Source organism: Delphinus delphis, chromosome 7, assembly GCF_949987515.2.
Source record: "Delphinus delphis chromosome 7, mDelDel1.2, whole genome shotgun sequence".
Lineage (NCBI taxonomy): Eukaryota > Metazoa > Chordata > Mammalia > Artiodactyla > Delphinidae > Delphinus > Delphinus delphis.
This window is the reverse complement of record NC_082689.1, coordinates 66,760,040-66,784,510: the sequence shown is the minus strand read 5'-3', so window position 1 is coordinate 66,784,510 and position 24,471 is coordinate 66,760,040. Positions and strand designations below refer to the sequence as shown.

The window sequence follows — 24,471 nt, the reverse complement described above, 5'->3', positions numbered from 1 at the left end:
TTGTGTTACGTCTTCACATATTATGATATAGAAGAAGAAGAAAAATAATTTGAAAGAGCTAAATCCTCATCTACTATATGACAACAGTAAGAATCCAGAAATAGCAGTTACAAGCACATTACCTAGAAGTAAAAATGTAAACGCCAAAAGATACAGCTGAAATAGGAAAGGATTTGGTAGGAGGCAGCTCTATTTCATTAAAAGCAATTTGTAATATTTGATGTTGTAAAAATATGTGAATATTCTTTTGAGAAAAATAAATCCAAATGAAAGCAATACTGGGAAGAGGCAGGATCTTTTAAAATGTCTTACAAAACTTCAAATAAATCATGGCAACATAATGAAGGTTTATCATAAGGTTCAGATCATTTAAAAAGCAATGCTTCCAGTGTTTTAACATATTTTAATACTGACAGGAATACAGCTTGGCTTGTAGCAGTTTGCAAATACTTTTACAAGAATGATTGCTTCTCTTACTCTGAAAAATCCAGACATGCTTAATTATAAAATTTTTAGAAGCCTTTTCCTTATGTGTGCGAGGTGGGGAGGTTTTCGGGGCTTAAATTCATTTTGCAAAATTATCTCAGTTTGGGTTCTTGGATTCAGGTTTTGCATCCTATTTTGAAAGACATACTTTTCCTTATCTTTATAACAGTAGATTTGTAGTAATAAGCAAGTAGGAAGCAAGTCCCACCAAATACATCTCCAGTCTTCACAGACTGGAGAAAACAAGCTGCATAGGGATTGCTTCTGATCACCAGAACATCTGACCTCCGATCAGGAGGTCAGACACCACATGTGTCTGTTGTACCTGACCAAACTCTTTTCAGCTAAACACAGGCACCTTCCAAATCAGACAATCTCGGCAGAGCCTGCGTTTTTCTTAAGAGAGCCTTACATATTAACCTCTTCAACCAGATACATCTGGGAGTTTAGTGCTCTGGTTGGCACACAAAGGCTCCACGTTTCCTGTCACACCACAAGCTATGAGTGACATAAGCAGATCTGCCCACTTCCCTAGCTCCACATCAGCTGACAGCTCTCTGCCATTTCCTCGCTCCCACCTCACTTTTCTTCTGAGTCTGTTCTATAGACAGCTGTGGTCCACATGAACACATACAGCTGTTCAGGAACATTCTTCCTGGTATCACCCTAAACATCAAAACGGATCCTTTTTTTTTTTTTTTTTTTTTTGCGGTACGTGGGCCTCTTACTGTTGTGGCCTCTCCCGTTGCGGAGCACAGGCTCCGGACGCGCAGGCTCAGCGTTCATGGCTCACGGGCCCAGCCGCTCCGCGGCATGTGGGATCTTCCCGGACCGGGGCACGAGCCGTGTCTCCTGCAGCGGCAGGCGGACTCTCAACCACTGCGCCACCAGGGAGGCCCGGATCCTTTTGTTTTTAAACGGAAGTGCTCAAGGTTTATATTAAAATAAATGTAATTTCAGATGTGAACTCCAGATGATAGAAGTTGACCCTTGAACAATGCAGGGCTTAGGGGCACTGACCGTCAGAGCAGTCGAAAATCCAAGTATAACCTATAGTTGACCCTCCCTATCTGAGTTTCGCATTTGTGGATTCAACCAATTGTGATTGTGTAGTACTGCAGTATTTACTATTGAAAAAAAAATTCCCGAATAAATGGACCCGAGCAGTTCAAACGCATGCTGTTCAAGGGTCAATTGTATTTACCATTGGGGTTCTACTAATAATAATCTCTTCACATTATTATTATTATTGGCTGTGCCATGCAGCTTGTGGGATCCCAGTTCCCCGACCAGGGATCGAACCCGTGCCCCCCTCCCTCCCCACCAACAGTGGAAGCGAGGAGTCCCAACCAAGGGGCCGGCAGGGAATTCCCCACCCCACCTTATTATTATATGCTGTCCCTGTACAATCCTGTTCATATCAGACTCTCCCTAAACTCTAAACTTGCATTTCCAAAACTTCCTTTTCCTCTCTCTCCACCCCAAGGGTTACTCAAAATTGATATTAAAATTAAAAATTTATGTTTTTTCCAGACCTGCTTCCTTTTTTATCCTGGTTAACAACTTAAAATAAGCTGGGGTTTTTCATCGATGTTCCCAAGCATTTAGTAAATGCTTTACTGGATGGACAGACTTTTTCATTTTCTCCTTTTGGTGGTGAGTTCTGGACCATCTACAATTCTGGATGTCCAAGCTGGAAACCTTGGCAACACCCTCCTCTGTTTCCTTTTCTTTCCTGCCAATCTTGCCTTTATACTGTTCCAGTTGTCTTTTGCCTGGATGCTTGCCTCCAGAGAGCCTCCTCCCAGGCCTTTAACCCCTATCTATCCTCACCTCTGCGGTGCGAGAAGTCCAAAATGAAGATTCGCTGTGGTTACTGTCCTGCTGAAGAACTTTCAATGTCCCATCAACTAAAGAACAAATCCAACTTTCTTGGCACTACATGTAAAGCTTTCCTTCCATGTTGGTCTCTACCAACCTCTCTACGATCATTTCTTCGTTCTCTCTAGCTGAACTTTCAACTCAGGATCACCAACATTCTAGTTACTTCCCTAACACAGACGCTGTACAGGTGGTGGCGATGAGAGAGCAGAGGTCAGTAGATTAGGAAAGCACCAATATTCGGCAGTTTTTCAAAAGAGATAATATGGAGACATGACCATTGTTAAAACTATGATAAAATATATATTCGAGGAGAAACATAAAAGCAAGATAGAGTTTTTGAGAAAATTCTCAAGGGATGCACTTTTATTTTCTTTGATAGTTCCCCCAACCAGTGGCAGTGTCCTTCTTCTCCAGGTACCTCCTGTTAACGTTAAATCTTTAGGTCCTTATACACCTCACACCTCTGGGCCTCACTCATTTCTGCCAACAGTAGCTTCCCACTCCTCCCTTCTCTCCTTTTTTGACCCAGCTAATCCCAGTACATTGTTTTAAAAACAGCAGATCACATACTGTCTTATCTTGAAATATTACTTGCCTGCCCAGGTTGGGCTAAGGGCCCTTCCTGTTTCCATTGCGTTTTGCCATAATTCTATTAAATATTATATTGAGATTAACTGTCTATTCTCCCCATTCACAAACTATAAATATCTGAGGTCATGGACTGTGCTTTCCTCATCTTGGCAGCCTCAATACCTAGAAGAGTGACTGGCATAAGCCAGACATTTAATAAATGCTTATTAGCTGAAAGAACAGGTGACTCGATTTTTGCTCTTTGGTTGTTAATCTGTACCACAGACCAGTCTGGCTTCTTATCGGAAATAACACACAGGTGGCACATTTCACTAAGGCAGCCATTTATAAAAAAATAATTGATGGGCTTCCCTGGTGGCGCAGTGGTTGAGAGTCCACCTGCCGATGCAGGAGACACAGGTTCGTGCCCCGGTCCGGGAGGATCCCACATGCCGTGGAGCGGCTGGGTCCGTGAGCCATGGCCGCTGAGCCTGCGCATCCGGAGCCTGTACTCCGAAACGGGAGAGGCCACAACAGTGAGAGGCCCGCGTACCGCAAAAAAAAAAAAAAATTGATGATGAGTGGGATGAATCCTTAACACTGAGCAACCCAGGCTGCTCCTTCAGCTCCACTAACACAGGGACTGGACTGATCTTCTCAGAGAACATATTGTCTTACAGCTGTTTTTTTCTATTTTCATGCAGACTCAAGTCACATGATGGTTCTATTTGTTGCTTCATGTCAGCAGTTGGTCTGGGAAAACTTAACACTAGCTCTAGCAGTGCTACAGAACAGAGTCAAATGGTATTTTAGCAAATGAGCGAGCAAATTTTGTTAGCATGGAAGCAGCCTTAGGAACATATTCTTTGCCAGAGAATGTTTTTGTATGAAATTTTTAATGTCCTAAGATCATTTTCATTATCTCATGACTTCAATCCTCTCCAAGGAGCACTCTATATCATGAATTCCAACTTTTCAAGATCTCCTGGGGGACTTTCACTCCATCTTCTGCCTTGGTCTATAACATGTTCCATATCTCCCATGGTAAAAACGGTAGTTTTTAGTCTTACTGCCTTAAGCCACTGTTTTGTCCTGAGATTTTCATTCATTGAGGCTCTTAAAAAACAAAAGGGTTTTTTTTTTTTTTTGGCCAAATTCACTTAGATCTTAATTCTCTCTAAGCTACTTTCCAACTTTATCATTTGATTGAAACGCCTGAAGGTCACCAGTAACCTCCTGTCACCTCAAGTGGATATCTGTAGTTTACACCATGCAGTCTACTCCCGCTTCCTGTGGCATCATCATTGCCTTGATTTCCTTTGGGATACCTTTTCCTCTGCTCAGAGTCTGTGTGCTTTAGCTGAGCTGATCCCATCCTTAGCCTCAAAGGTAGTCATGTAACATAAACATAAGCAACTCAGTACAAGGCATGATCGTCATGGGTCCTCACTAGAGCCAATCAGAACTAATACTGGAATTGAGGTTTGAGGTAAAATAAAAGAGAAAGCTCTTTCTATTTTTATGGACTTGGACTTGAATAGATGTAGGCTAAGATTGCCATTGCCGTCTTGTCACAATAAGGGGAAAGTCTTTCAGACACTAGAGCCAAAATAGGATATGAAGCCAAAGGATAAAAAAAGAAAAACTATGATTTTGTTGACTGAGCTCCTAAATCCAACCAAACCTAATAACAGAAATAGCCTTGAACTTTATAGCTGTGTGTGTCAATAAATTCTCTCTTGCCTCAACCAGTTATGGTTCTACGGTTGTTGTCGTCTGCAACAAAAACGGCAATAATTTATGCACCATCAAAACAAATCAGTGGCTGGTATCTGCCAGAACTAATCATTCCCTTTTCAAATATGCACTATTCCTTTGTCTTTAACCATTTTTTTCTGATCCTTCTTTAATCCCCTCTAGTTCCTCTTTATATAGAGCTATAATTGTGGAATTTCAGGATTAGAATGAATAAGGGGTAACAAAACTAGTATGTATTGAGATCCTTGCAAAAGGCACATTTTATATGCATAAATACCTGTTAAAAGTGTAGACACATTTTTTGAAATTATGTTTGGAACACAGTACACTATTGATTAAAATGCTGTAAAAGAGATGTTATATGAAGGGAGACTAGTTATAAATTTGGACTGCATGCTATCATTTCCATCCTGAATGTAAAGAACTGAATATTAATGAGGCACAGAATGAAGGTTTTCACAGTGATAATGCCTCTGATTGTAGTTTGAAAAAAAATGGGAGAAATGTGTTATTGCATTTTGATCTAGCACACTTTCTGGAAAGCAATTAGATTGCGTTGTCACCTCAGGTTTTAGAAAGCGAAAGGTTAGAAAACACAATAAAACTGCACATTATTTCCAAAAAGAAATGAAAGTCATTGGACTGTGAGATATTTGAAATCATATCAAAAAGCAGAGTTGATGGCCCTATGAGTTATGGAAAAGGAAATTGAATTGTATGTTTTATTTTTAAAACACAACCACTACCAAGGTGTTTCCATAGTAACAAGGTCAATACCAGTCGCCATTGCAGACCTTCCTCTTTTCTGATACTGGGTTTAAAGATCTTTTTCAAATATCACTTTAAAAGTCCTATGAAAAAGTACAGGGTTTCTGATCATTCATCTGAACAAAAAAATGAGGAAAAACACACATGGGGTATTGAATTTCTCATGTTTGATGGATTATAAGCATTCGTGGCTGTCATATTTTCAGAGAAAAGCCTGCCTGACTAGCTACTATGCCAGCCCCTAAACATGGGATTTGATTAGCCTGATTGTAAATCTGGACAAACAGAAGTTGTTTGCAGTAGTATTCAAACAGAAATAAAAGGCAGCACAGTATTAAAAAACACACTTCCTTAACATGTAAATATTGAAAGAGTTAACTAAATAATCCCTGTTATTAGAAAAATTTCAAAGACGCAGATAAAATATGATTATCAGCACTAGAGGAAGGTTAAAAAGATACAGGTCACATTTTGTTTATAACAGAAATAAATAGCTCTTGGCCATAAAAATCAATTCATTTAGCACCACCAGGAAGTGGCTTCTCCTTCCTCTTTCCTTTGTATCAAGATACACTGCCTATATGACAGTCATTTGTATCATCTTATCTTCCCCACTAAACTGTGCACCCCTCAGAGCAGAGATACTTTCTCTTTGTGTTCACAATAGTATTTCACACACATTTTGTATATAGAAGACACTGAAAAAAATAACTGAAGGATGAATCATGAAAAATAACGACACAACAGTAACTAAAATAACAAAATCTCTGGCCTATTTTTAGAAATGTGTCAGTTAAAATGTGTACTCATGATTTTAATCTCTTCAAACCAAGAGGCTCGAGATCTTTGTTCACAAACTCAAAACCATTAAGTAATAAATCCAGTTGCCTGACCCCTACATCAATTCCTTCAGAATCTCTGCAAGTAGGGCCCTGGCATCAGCATTTTTTAAAGCTACTCAGGTAATTCTAATGTGAAGCCAGAGTTGAAAATCATTGCTTTAAACTGTTCTGCTTGGGCTCAACTAATGGCTTATTTATTTACTTCCAACTTTTAGCTGCTTGCTTTTTTTCCCCTCAATATTCCCTCATAGTACTCTATTTCCCAAATCTATTAACACCTTTTATTATAACTTTATTCTCTACATGATAAAGGCTTCAATTAAAATAGTTCTGGCTTATAAAAGTAAAAATTTTAAGCAAAAATTATTAGTGTATTTTGTTCAATACACTTATTAGCCTTTCGTTGCTGTGAATTCAGCTTCTGAAAACCAGAGCAGAATACAGTACCAATATTATAGATGTTAAATACATCCAGTAGAATTTAATATGTGTTTTTGTGCTTTTAAGCTTACCTTTCCCAGGCCTGTAATGCCTTTCACACCCTTATCTATCTGGAAAAATTCAGATTCCTCTTTCAAAACGTCCAGATCATATTTCTCTTCCTCTAGGAAGCCTTCCTTAATTCAGACTATCAAGAACTCTCTTCTTCGGTGCTGACACTGCCCCTCATTTATGCTTCTATTTTGCACTCCTAATACTGTATTGTCATTTCTTTTTCTTTTTTGTTTTTAAAATAAATCCCTCATCCATAGTTGATCGTGAACAATGTGCAGTAAGTGCTGCACAGCAAAATAGTTAGAAGCCACAGGTACTCAATAAGTGTTTACTAGATGAAGGAATAAATGGCCATATTGAAGTGAACCAGGTACATTTCAAAAACACTATCGCTATGGACTGAATTGTGCTCCCCACAAAATTCATGTTGAAGCCCTAACCCAAATTCGTGATGGTATGTAAGGATGAGGACTTTGGGAGATAATTAGGTTTAGAAGAGGTCATGAGGGTAGGACACTCTTACTGGGATTAGTGCCTTTATAAGAGGAGACACCAGAGAGCTTGCTGTCTCTCCCTCTGTCTGCCACATGAGGACACAGCAGGAAAGGCAGGCATCTGCAAGTCAGGAAGAAATCCCTCACCAGAACCCAACCAAGCTGCCAGCCTGCAGAACTATGAGAAAATAAATATCTGTTGTTCATGTCACCCCGTCTGTAGTACTTTGTTCCAGCAGGCCAAACTGACTAATACAACTATGAACTGGGACTAAGTTATTTGAAGATAACATTAATATAAACATTACAGATATTTATGCTATCTCCTTTTATTGAAAACCTTAAAAAAAGTTTTTTTTTTTAAAGAAAAGACCATATGAAATGTAGTTAGTCTAGATATTTCATACTTCCTTTCAAATAAATTTAAGGCATAATTTTTGGTATTTTCCTGGTAAATTAAGAAGCCTGACATAAGTCATATATAGTGGAAGATGAAGTGGTTTTGCAGAACAATGTTCAGTAGGAAAAAAATAAGTTAACCTGGGGGATGGCATTATCAATTATAGCTATTCACCAAGTTTCTTTTTTTCCTCACAGATAACAACTGAAGACCCAGCATGTTCCTTGCACTATGTTAGAGATTGTCTTAAATTAATTTTATTTGTCTTATGTAAGATAAAGAAAATATTTAAGGTGTCATGGAAACTCCATAATGTATTATTTATTAATTTATTCAACAAATAGTTATTGTGCATTGTGGGAACCCAATTTTGTGTTTAAAGCTATTTTAAGCTAGTTTCATTACTGCATTCTCTTGGGACTGTGGATACAAACTACCCAGTCCTTATCTGATAAATCTATTCTATAATCAAAGCATAAGAACTGTGTGGTTTAGATCAGTAGAATCTCTACTTTGAATTTCACGGCTAAGTAACATTTTTAAAATTTGTGGAACCAATGCCAAGTTCCCAACATTTTATTTGGCCAAATAATAATGTAAAAAACAAACAAATATCATTACCAACTATCACTATTAGTTCACAAATGACAAAGCATTTTAACACAATTAAAGAATATAATCTTAGTAGAGAATAAAGGGTGGTTTTCAAGGTGACCACATTTCATTAAATAGAGAAAAACATCCACTATATTCTTTACTCTTCTCATTTCAACCTAGACTGGTGAAAACTTTGTTAAGAACAAATCCATCTGTGAGATAGATACAGAAATTTCTACCATCTACCATTTCTCCTCTTTCTGCCATCTACCACTTCTCTACCTTGTTCCTATTTCTCACTATTCAAAATCCCTTCCTTATTTTAATTCTTTAGGCAGGCCATTAAAATAATAAGCAAACTCAGTTTAATCCCATCAGCTACTACTTAAACGTAATCATTTTCTCTCATTTTGTCAAATACTGAAGATAAATGATGCTTCTGGTACCATTATAACTTTATGTTTCTGCATTTATAATATATCATATGAACATCTGAATGATGGGTATAAATCAAATATCAACCAATGAAGCAACAAAACTTACATGTGTGGACCCAATGAAACTACCCTTGCCATTACAATTCCAAGAATCAGAGTTGTTAAAACTGTAGAAATAAGAGAGATCTGAAAAAGAAAATGTAAAGATATATGGTCAGTTTAGAATAGAGACAATTTTATTGAAAATATTAGGTGATTCACTTTTTACTTGAGTAAACTTATGTACAGTTTTTAAAATACAATTCTTTAGTAGTTTATTCTTACAGATTGGTATTGATAATCTAAGGCAGGTAAATTTTTTATTAGATCTTAGTCTTAGTTCTTTTCCCCCCAAATAGAACAAGTACCAAATATGACTATTTCATAAAGGGAAATTATGTTTCCATTTTTCTTCAGGTTTTATTTTAGTGTTGACTTGTGCTTTTTTCTATCTATAATTGCTTCTTGCTTCTGTCGTTATCCTACCCTGCCCCTTCCTATACAACGTCCCCCCACCCACTCACACACATTTTGGGATGCCTCTGCTTTTTCCTTGCTGCTTTCTAGCTCTATTAAGTCTAATTTTCCTCTGTGGTTTTGTCCTTTGGTCTGTGTTTCTAGAGTCTTCTCTGCTACTTCCTCTCTCTTCTGTCACTATTTTAACTGGTTACAATATAAACTGGTCTGTGTGTATATGTGTTCTTTGCACTCTTAACATTAAATCTGTGTTCTACTCTTAATTTTTTAAATGGATAAGCACAATTTAGAAATTTTTGTCTGATAAGAAAAATATAAAATTGCTTTTATTTCATTTGTCATTAATCTTGTTTCCTGGGTTGTTAGTTTTTAACTAGAGAGAAGGTTCTATTATAAGTCCTCTGATCCACTCAGATATTGGGAAAGAATCCGGTCACATAGCTAGAAAGTGGCCCGTGGGGAACTCAGAGGCTCAGCCTGACTCCAGATCAGTGTTTTCTAACTACTCTGCTTTGCTCATGGGAGATTTATTTAAATACATCAATATGACATTTTTAAGGGACACTTAGGGTCAAAATGTTCAAGTATTAGTAATATGATGGAACATTAGCTTTCTTTTCATAAATGCCTTGCCTTTTGCTCTCAGAAGGAAGCATTTATGTCTACATTGAGCATGTGGAATGGAAAACAGTTCAGACATTTCAGAAAATTCACCAAAAAAGTTCCTTTTAATACACTTCAGTTTATTTCTAGATGCCTCTTATGGAAGGAAGGAGCATGGTCAGAAAACTCTGGAATATCATCCCCATTCTCAGCTCTACCTGGAAGAGGGGGCTTCATCACTGTGGATACACACGAAACATCACAGTGAAAAGTGAAACTAATTACCTATTGGATTTTTCAAAATAGAATGTAAAAACACATGAATAACTTAAAAAAAATTTTTTTTATCAGAATGTTTGGCATAATGAGGATGCAACACCAATAATATTCTGAGTAAAATACAAACACTTCATGAGAGTAAGGAAATAAAATACAGCCAGATAAAGGCTAATGCATGCAGATAAGCATATGTGGTGAGTTGAATACGTACTTGGTTGGTTTCATTAGAAATAAATAACCATTTCTCTTTAGCAATAAGAATCATAAATATTGGCCAAATTCTCAACAATTAATCAATCAAATATTGACATTTAAATTCACTGGATAAAAAATGGGCACAATAGACATTGTAATTTACAAAAAAATTTTAAGCCAATGAAGTGATTCATTCTTACTTCATTAAAGTTAATGTAATTTTAAATTGTTTAAATGACTATCTACAAAGAATGATAGAAAATAGACTAGATTTTTCAGTAAATAGACTTGGTTTAAATAGAGTTCTTTATATTTTCTAAAATTAAAGTATGCTGTCTGTGTCAGAGTATCTACCTTAAAAAAAGAAAAGAGAGGACCTATTTATTTCATAGTCATCAAGTATTTAACCATCAGTTCCCCCAAATAAGATAAAATATCAAACATAGTTTACTCCAATACAATTATAAGTAAACTAAAAGAAACTAAAGATGAATACTGTAATTAAGAACTTGGCCATAGAGATAGCAGTTTGACAAAATTAATGCAGGTAACAAAGTGCATTTCTTTGCCTATTTAAAATGTAAAAATTACCTTTCCAAGTTTCGCTATATCTCGATACAAGGACAAAGGCAGAGTAAAGGCAACAGTGGAAAGCACAATAATGAAATGGTGACCAATAAGCAAGTTTTCAGGATCAACTAAAACACAATAAATATTATAAAGTGTTTATGAGTAACACCAGTGACACAAGTAGTCAAATATTTAATTAAAAAAATGACTTAATTAATACAAAGCGCTACATAAATGACAATTTTGAATAAATTCCATACAACCATGTAAAAACAGAAATAATTCACGAAAAATGTAAATACAAAGTAACTTAAGGATGAACCTATAATTCAAATAATGTTATAATATTTTGCATTCAAATTATTTTAGTAGCCTCTGCATCAGTTGTCCTGCTTCTTCCTTCCTTTGTCCTCTTAGTGTATGTGTGTGTATATATATATATATATATATATATATATATATTTTTTTTTTTTTTTGCGTTACGCGGGCCTCTCACTGTTGTGGCCTCTCCCGTTGCAGAGCACAGGCTCCGGACGTGAGGCTCCGCGGCACGTGGGATCTTCCCGGACCGGGGCACGAACTCGTGTCCCCTGCACTGGCAGGCAGACTCTCAACCACTGCACCACCAAGGAAGCCCCCTTAGTGTATACTTTTAACCTAGAAACTACAGAGATCCTTTCCAAAGGCTAAAGACATTATGTCACTCCTTGTCCTAAACCCTCTAATGGCAAAACCCTTCATTCATAAAGTAAGCAACATGGGGAAATGGTAGGTTCTGTGGCTTTTTTTTTTTCTAACTTCTGTATTCCAGAGAGACTTGATCAGTACAACTTAAAATTTCAAACCTCAAGGTTTTGATAAAAATATTCACTATATTTCTACCCTTCTATTGAGAAAGAAGTGATTTCCCTGAAGGAAAGCAGACAAAGCAACTTTTTGGATAGGGAAGATGTCATAGGGAAGCTGCTGAAACCTGGTATTTATTCACTGCAGACTCTTGGCTATCAAAACAAGGAAATAATATATATATATATATATATATATATATATATATATATAGTGTGTGTGTGTGTGTGTGTGTGTGTGCGCGCGCGCGAGAGAGAGAGAGAGAGAGAGAGAGAGAGAGATCAAATACAAACAAAATTTGTAAACATAAAATAAAACATACTTACAAGGATTTATATATATATATATATATTTAAAGCTGTGCTAATCACAGTATTCACTTTAGGAGCTATGTATCTATTCCAATGAAGACACTATTGTTTAAATTTTTAGCTCATATTGAATTCCTTCAGAGATCATGTGATTATACTTTCGAAATGTCCTCAGTGGTACCAAGTCTTTGTGCATTAATTTCTGCAAAATCTAAAATCTGTAGAAGCCAAGTCTGTCAAATAAGTAAGTGAATGTGGTAAAAAACAAAAACAAAAAAAGAGAGCTATTACTCTGAAGAGTAAGACTAGTTTTCTTATATGGCTAATAAACTAACGTATAAGGAAGTTCCAAGGTGGGAATTTCAAAATGGCATAAGTTATACACACACACACAAACACACACACGTATATACCAGAATGGAAATATTAATCGTGGGTTTTTGTTTAACTCAGTCATAACTAAACAATCGTCATAACGTTGTGAGTCAAAACAATAAAACAGGAAAGTCAAGTTCCAAAACCCTTGAACTCAACTACTTACATATTTCTGGTAAACATAATATGAATTAAATTATTTGTGTATCTGGTCTGTTTACCCTTTCAAACTGTTTGCTCTACTAATATAGTGTTATCTTATTTATACGGATGTCTCAAGTTACATGTATCCTTAAAATTCTGAAAGTATAGATTAAAAAGGAAGGAGAAAAGGAAAGAAGGAAGGAAGTGTTGGTAGGATTACGCCTACTTGGTTGTCCCAAGAGAAAGAGACTATGCTATGTTTTCTAACATTTTCCTCATACATATGTATTACTTCTTAAATAAGAAAAAAGAAAGAATTTTTTCTAAATTAATAATGCTCCTTTGAAAAACTGAAAAAAGCAAAGGAAACAAAAAATTCCCATGAATCGCACAATTAAAAGATAACCACAGTTTATATGTGGATATGTTTTTTATTTTTTCCTTATTTATGGAAATAGAAAATTTACATAATTTAGATCATATTGTATATATGGTATTATATTCTTCTCATTTTCCTTAACATTCTATCCACTCACCTAATCTCAGTTTATGAAAACAGGATTTGGAGGCTGGGGGCTATGACAGCACCTACAGATAACAGCTAACAGTGCTGGGTACACCTCCTATATGCTAGGCACTGTCTGCGTTGTCTCTCGTTTCACACCATAATTCTATGAAGCAGGTGATACTCTAATTCATAATTTAGAGATGAGGGGCTAGAACTCAGCGAGGGCATTAACCTTCTCAAGGTCACACAGCTAGCAAGTAGTGGGTCAGTGATTTGACGCTCAAATCTCCTTGGTTTCAGTTTCCACTAAACCCTGTGAGAGGAATAGGCACAATTTCCAGTTTTACGTTTTGTTTCATTTTGTTGGCATGTTTCTAGGATGGGTGATTCACACACTAAGAGAAAAGGTGTTTTTGTATCAATTTGAAGGATAATAACAACTATAAAGTTAGGCGACTATGAAATGGGGATTATGTGGCTTGGACGAGGAACTCTTCAAAGCAAAAAGACTCACAATCTCTGAATTATTCAAATAGCCATGATATGGTGAAAGGATGAACAGGGAGTGGCGTTGTGGCACATGCTGAAAAGGTTTACTTAAAATGTTCACAGTGGCTTTTTCAGAATCAAGCCAAACAGGAAACAACCCAAATGTCCCTCAACTGGATGATAGATAAAATGTTTATATCCATATAATGAAATAATCCTCAGCAATTGAAAAAAAGAACACGTTACTAATAAACTCCAAAACATGGAGAATCTCAAATGTACTATACTAAGTGAAAGAGGACAGACCCAAAAGGCTAGCTCCTATAAGATGCCATTTATTTGACATTCTGGGAAAAGCAAAAGTAGGAAGAGAAATCAGATCAGTGGTTCCCTAAGGCTGGAGATGAGAGAAAGTTTGACTACAAAGGGGAATGAGGAAAATCTGGGGGGATAACGGAATGGTTCTGTATTTTGATTGTGGCTGTGGTTATATGACTATATGCATGTGTCAAAACTCATAGGACTATACATTAAAAAGGGTTAATTTTACTATATTAAATTGTAGCTTAATACAAATAATGGGGACAAAGATTAGCTTGCTTATTTAAGAAATGATGTAGTATAAACACTACATGAAAAAATGATACTACAGATAGTGATACATAAGATATTTAAAATATAAAGTATTTTAATTATATAAATAATAATTTTTAAACAGCTAAATTAGAAATAAACTATATATAAGAGATTAATACTTTAGGATCAGATTGGATCATGGATATTACTGGATATTTGAAGTCATCCAATTCCTCCACTTGCAAATATTTTATTTTTAAATTATTATGAATCACATTAACTATGGAAAACTATATAAAATAAATATACTGACTTACCTCCAGGGATTCTTTGGAAAACTTTGCTCAAAGTATCTCCAGTTATTATGTTGTAACTTATCATAGCTAAACACATAATTAAAACAATACAGTCACCAACAAGCCATCACATATTTCATCTTGAATATTTTGAAAGCAATCAGTTATCACTTCCCAAATAGTCTACTTTCAAATATATATTGTGATTACAAATATGTACAACTTTAAAAATAACTAGACAGCAGATTTGTGGGAGAATATCAGTTTGTATTACAAAAGATTTTCCCTTCACAAATTGATTCTTTCCAGAACATCTTTAAATAATAGTGAGTTTTGGTAGTCATTTAAAATGCAATTTGTTTTGTTATTAAAGTTCAGTTTCCAAATACTCTTTAGGAACACATATTTTGCTCAAAGTGAGGAACAATAATAGAAAACTGTCAAGGCTCCAAAATATCACCTCATTTGAAAAAGTAAAATTTTGGAGAAATATATTCTTAGCTTTCTGAAGAGACATAAGAAACTAGTTTGAACAATAGCTTCTGTATTACTTATTTTGAAAATGAAGTCAATTTGGCCACTGATGAACGTTAACATTTTGCTTATTTAAGAAGTGCTGGGTGCAAACTTTAAACAGCACGTTGGCCTTGGACATGACTTCCACAAATCCTTAGGTTTTCAAAAAAATTTTAGCCTTAGAAGAAATCTATCATTCTATTTTTCATCAAGCTAGGGAATCACAAGCATTAACTCAGAATCACGCTCACTTTATTTCAATGAAATACTCAGAAAACTGACCAAAAGGAACAGAAAACAAGGGAAAAATGGCTAAAGATAAACACTTAATGTGGAAAATATTTCAACTACTAGTATTCTTTAATGACTATTAAAACTATTTTATTCAGAAATGGCCGTTTATGAAAATACTTACAATATTCAATTTCATATTCATCCTTACCTATGAAAGGATACAAAAATTGTAGAACAGACAGTAGGAGATATCCTGGAAAGCCAAAAGTTTTATTGACCAAAGACTGGTAAGTGTCTGTCCCAGAGAGGGCCCCTCCTTTTATCAATAAAACAAGGGAAAAGTCTGTGGCAAAAATAATCATTAAACAAATGTCAGATTACATTTAGCACAATTTTTTTTTTTTAGTGTTTTGACTTAAAGAAAAAAAGAACTTTAAAGAAGAGTTTAATGCTACAGTAAATTAGCATGGCAAGTCTTACTTTCTTTTCATAAAACTTTATCTTTCATAAAACTGTACTGTTTCCAGTTATCTATTTTTCAATCGAGATGCAAATAGACTTCATATATCCATCAATGAACTGGACAGATGAGGGTATGCAGACTAGAGTTAAAGCTTCAATTTTCCATTTTACTTTCTTAACCTAACCAGTGCGATGACTATTAACAGGATGTGGCTCAATTGTCCAAGCAACAGAATGTAGGTAATCCAATATCTCATAGGCGTTCAACATGTGAAGACCGAGAATAAAACGTGCTGGAAGCATTCAGAAGAAAAAATAGATTTAGGAGAATCAGATCATTTGTTTTATAACAAAGTACAACTAGTAACTTTATAGTTATTATGGTTTACTTTACTATATTATTATTATAGTTAAGAGAGCACTCTAAGAATTTTTTTTTTGAAATTTACATTTTAGAGATTTAAGTTCCACTTTTTTTTTTAAAAAACAGAGATGGCCAATTTTCTTTTTGTTTATTTATTTATTTGGCCGCATCGTGTGGCTTGTGGGATCTTAGTACCCTGACCAGGGATTGAACCGTGCCCTTGGCAGTAAGAGCTCGGAGTCCTAACCACTGGAACGCCAGAGAATTCCCAAGTTCCACTTTTAGTGTTGAAATTGAAGACACAAATATACAGAAAATATATAACTAAAAGTCTCTTTCATTTAACCTAATGTTTTTTGAACACCTAGTGAATGACACTGCAGTTGTATTGGGTACACAGCTACACAGAGGGTGTGATTCCTGCTTTTTCTTTTTTCTTGCTCATGCTTCCATCACAGGTGAATTTTTAATCAAGTTATTTGGAAATGTACTAGAATACAAAGAAGAAAATACAAATCATTGCAATGTTGTTTCCACCTTGATTCCCCACCCCCAGTTCACTGAAACTTCTTTTAACAAGTTCATCAATGAGCTCCAAGTTGATAAATCCAATTGATACCTCCTAAATATTAATCATATTTGCTTTTTCAGTAGCATTTTCTCCCTGTTTACCATTCCCTTGTTTCTCAACCATCCTCCCTTGGCCTTTCTGACATCACTTTCTCTTGGATTTCCTCCTATCTTTTGGGCCATTTAGTTTTTCACGTTTCTTTAACTCTCTTCAAACCCTGGATTCTTGGACTTTTTCCTCACTCTTCAAGATGTCCTAATGTGATCCTATTCATGGTCATGCTTTCAATTTTCATAAAGATGTTAGTAACTCCCAAATTTGTACCTCCAGCCCAGATTTCTCCCAAAACTCCAGATTTCTACATCTAGCTGCCTAATAAACATTTTACCTTGAAGACCTCATAGGCATCTTGATTTCAGATATCCAAATTAAAATTTATATATTTGTTTTGGAACCTGCTTCTGCATTCATATTTCTCCAAACTGTGAATAATATCAAGATAAACTTGAGAATCACACTAGACTTCTCATTATCCATCACCTTCTATTTTCCTTTGGTCACTAAGTCCATTAACTACTGCATCATAAATTATTCAACTATATCTCCTCACTTCTAGTCTCTAACCTGTTTTACTTTAGGGCTTAGGCCTTTATCACGTCTTGCTTGGATTACTGCAAAAACTCCTATTAGTTCTCTCATCCACTATCCCCTCCCTACTAAGACTTTCTTGACCTCCCCCCTGTACCAGATGAATCTGACCACAGAATAAATCTGACCATGTTTTCTGCTTAAAATCCTCCAGGGGAATACTTTGATGCCTTTGGATAAAAACCAACACTTTTTCATAATTTTTTTCCAGAAAAAAACTGTTTATTAGCTGTGGGATCTTGGATGAAGGACTCTGAGTTTCATCTGTAAAGTACGGCAATACCCCAACCTTGAAGAGTCTATGAGGATGATGATGTTTAAATGCCTACCACAATGCTTGGCACACTATGGAGGCTAAATGAATGAGAACTCATGCTATTTTTAGTTATCTTCTATAGGCTGTGTGTTGAGGTGGAAAAACATTGTATTTGGAGTCTGATGATAATGACGGTAACGATGATAAAAACCACAAAAACACTAGCAAATACTTCACAACACTTTCTGTCTGCCAGACCTTTTTCTAAATGCTTTATGTATATTAACGTGTTTCATCAACACAACAGCCCTAAGTAGGTGCCATTATGATCCCCCATTTGATAGATGAGAAAAGTGAGGCACAGAAGCTTAAGTAAATTGCTAAATTTCACAGAATAAAGGAGAGACAGGACTCAGACCCTGGTAGTCTAGCTCCAGAATCCATGCATTTAACCAAAATCTCAACTCTGTTGCCAGTAACTGCAGACCTTGGGCAAATCATGTTAACCTACTGGTCTCAATTTCCTCCTCCATAAAAAGTAGAACATGAATACCTACTTTATGGAGTCAGAAGGATTAAGTATAGTGGCTGCATTATGCTTGGCATCTAGCCAGTCTTCAGGAAATGGTAATGATTATCATTACATGGGAGCCTTCAAAAATGCCTCTGCAAACCTCTCTAACTTCATCTCTTTCCACTTACCAACATCAACCCTATACTTTAGCCAGGCTGAATCACTTACATAGTTCTCTCTTGCATTTCCACATTACCGTCTGCTTGGAGTACCCTTCCATTTTCTTTGCTCTCTCACATTTTTTCATAAACAGTCAGTGAAGCTGTCTTTTCCTCCCCAAAACATGTCTGCTCCTTTAAGGCTGGATTAAATGCCAGTATCCCTATTGTCATGCACATATTTGTATTATGGTATTTTTCATGAAGTATTATAATTATGTGTGTTTTTTTCTGCCGAATGTACTACATTGTGAGCTTCATGTGGGCAGGAATAATGCTATCATTGCTATAGCTATCATTGCTATCATTGTTATAATGGCAGCAGTGTCAGTAAATATCTGTTGAATGAATCAGTGATCAATAAAGCAGGATTGCTAGGTGTCTATATATCTGATTCAAATGTAATATGATAAATGACTTAATAAATATATTTTAAAATATTCTGCAAGCACAAATGACATAGTAATTCATCCTATATCCTTTGTTTAAAACTAGGAAAAGCTTCACAGAAGAGCTGAGTAGTGCCTTGAAGGATAAACAGGATTTCACCAGGTAGAGAAGAAAAAAAAAATGTCAAGCAGGGGGACTATCTATGGGAAGTCAGTGTGAAGGTATATTCTACATGTGGGTAATGGAATAGTCCAGAATGGCTAAAACATAAGTCCCACACAGGGCAGTGTCGGTGACAGGGTGAAAGAGAGGTCATATTAGTGGGAGATAAGACCAGAAATGCAGACTGTGGCCGAACCATGAAAGAATTTAAATGCAATAAATTTTTTTCTGTTGTCATTATAGAGTCTTGGAACGTTTTGACTGGGGGAATATCAGATCAGGCTGAGGTTTCGTAAAAATAACTTTTGCAGTAATATGGAGGACGGATCAGAAAGCAAAAGACAGATGCTAAAGGCAGGAAAACTGAAAAGCAACTTATTGGCCAAGGAAGAGAATCAGTGAGGACTGGAGTAACAGGAGGTAACCAGTTTCACAGATGTTGTAAAGTTTTGGTGAAGAACTGTATGCTTGGGATGAGACTGCTGAATTGTACAACAGTTCAAAATGTACTGCTTAAAAGTAACAATTTTCTAAGAATTTAGTCAATAACAAATGCTATACGGGCTATAGATAAAGCTCTTAAAAGTTTTAGGAATCTCAAATATCACTATAACATTTTGATCTCCCTTTAAATGTACTGTATGCAAATTTTAGATAATCCATGAATGAGTGTACGTTATTTAACAGGAAAATTTTCTTTTACATCATTATGTATACTTGGACAATAAAAATTATTTTACTCTAATCAACAAATATGAGAACCTTAAAGTAAATTAAAATAAAATCATTTGTTGTAAATATTTACAATTCTTTCTTGTTCTCCAACATTTCACAAACATGAAAACAGAACTTAGAAACACTACTTGTTGAACTGGACATAACTCATTGAAAAGACAAAGGCCTTAAAAAGACAAAAGAATAATTGTAGAGACAAACAACTGTATAATTAGTGTCAATTTAAAGAACAATTCAATATTATAACCCTACTTGTAGATTTTGCTCTTAAAATCCTAATTAAGGAACAAAATGAATCACAGTCTATAATTATTTTTTGTGTCTGTGTGGTCATCCTTAATTTATCAAAATTATTTAAGGATTTTCATCATGCAGCCAAATTACTGAGTAACTAATTTCTGCTGATTAGTTGCAACATATAACTTTGCAAAGGACTGCTCACAGACATTGCTGTAGGTTTACGTATAGCATCAGTTGAGAGAGTTATTCACATTATGATCTATGTATGTATAACGTGACTTGGCTTTAAGAAACTATTCATTCTCCTTAATTATTGATTGAATCCTTAGGTGATATATATTTTTAAATGCTTTCTGTCTACTGGTTTACAATGTGTGTACATGTTCATAATGCACTTAAACAAGCCTTGGTTATTATGCCTGGGAGGAAATTAATTATTTGTCAGTACTGATTGACTGGAAAACAGGAAATTAAAAACGACAAGGGTAAATCCTTGAATAGGGTTTTTGAGTGTGATAAATGTGCTCATAAATAAAATACACTTGTTAAACATCAGCAACTCTGAATAAGCACAAAGTCACAGATTCCACATTACTAAATTATGGATCTTAAGCTACAAATTAAGAGCTGTAGAAGCTAAAAGCATCTTAGGTTTAGGGAGTGGTGGGTGGTGAGAAGCAGGGAGGAAGGGAGTTGAGGGCCTCTGCCGCTCTGACTTTGGTACCTGCTGCATGCTTTACTTTCTTCCTCAGCCTGAGGAAAAACAGCTGAGTTACAGGCTGGTTTTGGAAGCCTGAGATTTTATGAGGGATGGCATCTTAGTCAGAGTCTCTAGAAGTAGAGCTGAGACAGAGATTCTTGGGCAAGAGATTTGAGGGAGTGCTCTTAGGAGAAGGGGAGTGAAAAGATAGGGCAGGGGAACAGCTCACCAGGACTCGATCTCGGGGGAGAGCAGCTGCAGCCCAAGCCCTGCAGTGGTGGCGCTCTGGAGCTCCAACGGCCCCACACATTGGTCCCTCCCAGAGGCAAGGAGGACAGCTTTGGGGTTTCTGTTACTCAGTCATCGGGGAAATGGTGGCTGGGGTTCATAACCTCACAGGAAGGTGATACTGTTAAGGCCCAGGTCGCCACTCTGGAGCAGGGGACAGCTGAGGTGTTTTGTATTACCTGGTAAAGGGCATCTAGGTGATCACACATAGCAGCCCCCTAGCAGCAACCACTGCAGTGGGTGTCTGTTTGTGATTGCTGCCTCTTTCGCAGTGATACTAAGGTAGAGGAAAGACCTTGTGTTTGCCTTGAGGTGAACTGGGGGGACGACAGGGCAGGGGTGAGAACAACAGGAAGAGAAGATGATTAGGAGTTGTAAAGCCTGCACTCAGACAGGGGAATGGGTGTGAATGAACATGTTACACGGAAAGCGGGAAGCAGAACAGAAGAAGCGATACAGAAGCACCTTATTGCTGCCCTTGCAGACAGTGGCAGGCAGGAGGCTGGGCAGGCGGGGTAAGGTGGGGAGGGAGTGGGGATCCCTGCTGGTTGAGCACCGGGGCTCTTGGTGCCACCTGCACAAACAGAGCTCAAAAAGGTTGTTCATCTGTGTGCACCTGCCCGAGGTTTTTGTGGGAAAGGAATCCCTGATGTCTGCATTTTCAGAGTACGGTCTTGGCCTTAATCAGTCTTTAAAGTGACTCCTCTATCTACCACGTTTGGCATAAAGTGAAAAGGCACATGAAAAGGATTTAGGCTTGGTAATATATAATGCTTTTCTAATCTGTTCAGAGGATTAGCAAGGAAAGTAAATCTCCTCAGATACAAATGTTTAAATTCTTTAGGATTCTTTGATGCACTTTTTAATTAGGAAATTCAATTACAGGGCGTGTGTGTGTGTGTGTGTTTGTGTAAAACAGTCATTGCACAATTTAAATTGCAGGAATAATCAATTACATAGCATTTTACCTGTAACATATGAAACCCAGAATAAAAGCAATATTCCCAGAGGAAAGCCAGCTTGCTTCATTGAATAAGGCAATCCTGGAAAAAACATAAAATGTCCCACTCATCACATTAATAAAACATATGGAAACACGGAAGTTTTCCCCCAATTTCTGTATATAATAGGCTAAGTAAATTGACATATTTATATGACATAGTTTTAAACAGTGTATATGAATATTAAAATTAAATGTTAGCATATTAACGCCTATTTCAGAATAAAATGTTGTAAGTTAAGGGCATGTCAAGTGAGCAAGTTTATGAGGTGGAAAAATAAGAGTAAGAAAGCATCAAATGAAAAACAGATGACAGTTCACACAAATAATGTTCCCTTCAGGGTGAGGGGGACATATGACCTAGAATATGTGGAGAGTAATGACCCAGAGCTCTCCTTTATGTGCTGGCCGGGAAAACAGAGATGATAACAAGAGTATAGAAGGGTTATGAGATTTGAGGAAAGACCAACCCTGGGGTCAAAATGGGCAACTCTGTAGGAAAAGGAGAGGAAAATGAGAAGGCAAAAGTATTTTTTATAAAGCTGAAAGGAGTATGTAATGTTATTTCTTATGAATCTTTTTTGGAAATGGGCAATTTTAGATTATGGACAATGAAACATTTAAAATAAAATGTACTTAAAATAATTCCACCCAGAATATTTATTCTCTGAAAACTTTCCCCTTTCAAAAATCTGCTGAGCCTAATTAAGAAGTACTTTTTAAGTTGACATGAATCAGCTTAAAGTGTTCATATCAGGAATTAACTCTGGAATTCGGCCTACACCTCTATGGTACATGGAGGCTGAATTTCAAAAAAGTCTTTACGCCTACTTGCTACTACTTTGCCTCAGTTTCCTACAGTTTATTTACCATTTGAAAAAAAAAATTGTCTGTATATGGAAAGTAAAATCAAGAAATACATCAACTTGTGAAAGTTAAGAAAAGTAACTCAATCCAGATGACTGAGACTAAAATGTCATAACTTTACAGGAAAAAGTAATATTCTCAATGAGTATTTGCAGGATTTTGTTTTGTCCTTGCTTTTCCTTACATTGGATGTTTCAAATAACAAAAGCGCTGAAAAAATAACTGCCTTTATTATTATAACGCAACGCACTTAATTTTTTCTGAACTTTTCCTTTGCTTCAAATTGGGAAAATATGAGAGGCTCATTTCTTTCAATTCTGATTATTTGGCTCCTTTGTTTTAAAAAATCATTTAAAAAACCATTTCTATTTATTGATTAAATTATATTTACAACTGATATATCATAATAAGTTTGTACTTTAAAATTTAATACTCTATAAATGGGTAAGGAAATATTACGTGGATTTGATTCTTCACGATTGTTATGTTTTCACATTAAACTTTTGTATCTCCAATATTTGCAAGTATCTGGAGGTTCTACACCTCTAGAAGGTTATGGAAAGGTGATTCAAGTAACGGTTGGCCACTCCAGGAACAGGGAAAAAAGTAAATTAGGTAACATTATCACTTGACGATGCAGCCTATGAAAAAAAAATTCAGCAATCTCCCATCTGCAGCTCCACCTTAATCTATCACACACGGAGGATGCTCTCAAATGTGGAAAGAGTGTGAATCACCACCCCATTTTTAGTATCAGTTATGTTATGTTTTTCATAAACATTTATTTAAAATTATGAAGCATTTAAAAAACATAGAAAAACCTAAGAGAGACTGATAAGAGAGACTGATGTGTGCACATTGTTACATTGGAAAAAAGGGAAGGCTTTTATGAAAAAACAATTACCAATTTTATCATTTAAGATTTTTTCCTTTAAAATTAACCTATGAATACTAGCAACATAATAAGTGTCTTAAATTTGGCCTTTTCACTGAAAATTAAAAAAAAAACTTACCTATTATACCAGATCCTATAATCGAGTTGACAACATTAAAAACAGCAGCAGACTGACGACAAGTTTTCCCTTTGTCCTTATGTTCAGAAACGAGGGTTTCTCTGTCATCTAGATGGCTCTATTTTAGTATATAAAAGTGCAATTAAAAAATATTTAACTAGCTCAAAAATTCAGAAAACTGTAAGACAAATATGCAATTTAGGAGACTAACATGATATTAGTAATAAGTAATGCCAATAACGATAAGAAAATGAGGATAATAATAGAGTAACAACAATATCAAGTAATTCAAACAGAGCCTGTGAACAAACTCCATCCTAAAATGTCCTGATTACAGCTGCACCAAGTTCGTGGACTACTGCATGAAATCCTAGTACTTTAGAATCTCTTAGGGAGCAAAGGATGTGATTTTTGTGAAATTAAAGGGGTTATATTGAAAAGTGCCCGCTATGAAAAAAAAAAGATCAAGGCAAAATTTCTTTTTTCTCCTGGAGAACCTTCTGTGGTGCTACATCAAGACGCTGGGTGAAGGTAGCTAAACGCTGTTGCAGGGTGAACGAACGAATGACCTGCCTTCAGAACCAGCCCCAGTCTCGTTACCTGTGGCGGGACGACGGGCCGCTGACCCTGGTAGCCCATGGCTGCACCCGGGTCCTCTGCAGGTGGAAGGTTCGCGGGCGCGGGTACTCGACTCGCCAGAACAGCCTCCTCCGCGACCTCCAAGCCCGGGGTCAGCGCGCGGCAGGCGAGTTGGGGGCGGGCTGCGCGGGCTGCGCGGGCTGCGCGGGCTGCGCGGGCTGCGCGGGCTGCGCGGGCTGCGCGGGCTGCGCGGGCTGCGCGGGCTGCGCGGGCTG

At 36.5% G+C, this 24,471-nt stretch overlaps 1 protein-coding gene across 2 annotated transcripts in view; it reads right to left on the bottom strand.

Moving 5' to 3' along the window:
* SLC38A11 (solute carrier family 38 member 11) overlaps positions 1-24,256 on the bottom strand; it is a 52,769-nt gene extending 28,513 nt beyond the window's left edge. The window contains exons 1-7 of one of the 2 annotated variants that reach the window (XM_060015689.1): positions 24,218-24,256; positions 23,618-23,735; positions 21,706-21,780; positions 15,398-15,532; positions 14,461-14,526; positions 10,916-11,022; positions 8,838-8,917 (exon numbers count right to left, since the gene is read on the bottom strand). In XM_060015689.1, coding sequence (XP_059871672.1) covers positions 8,838-8,917; positions 10,916-11,022; positions 14,461-14,526; positions 15,398-15,532; positions 21,706-21,780; positions 23,618-23,735; positions 24,218-24,256 — 620 coding nt within the window. Of the gene's footprint in view, positions 1-8,837; positions 8,918-10,915; positions 11,023-14,460; positions 14,527-15,397; positions 15,533-21,705; positions 21,781-23,617; positions 23,736-24,217 lie in introns of those variants that run through there. The other variant, XM_060015690.1, reaches the window with a different exon arrangement.
* Positions 24,257-24,471: the final 215 nt, after the last annotated feature.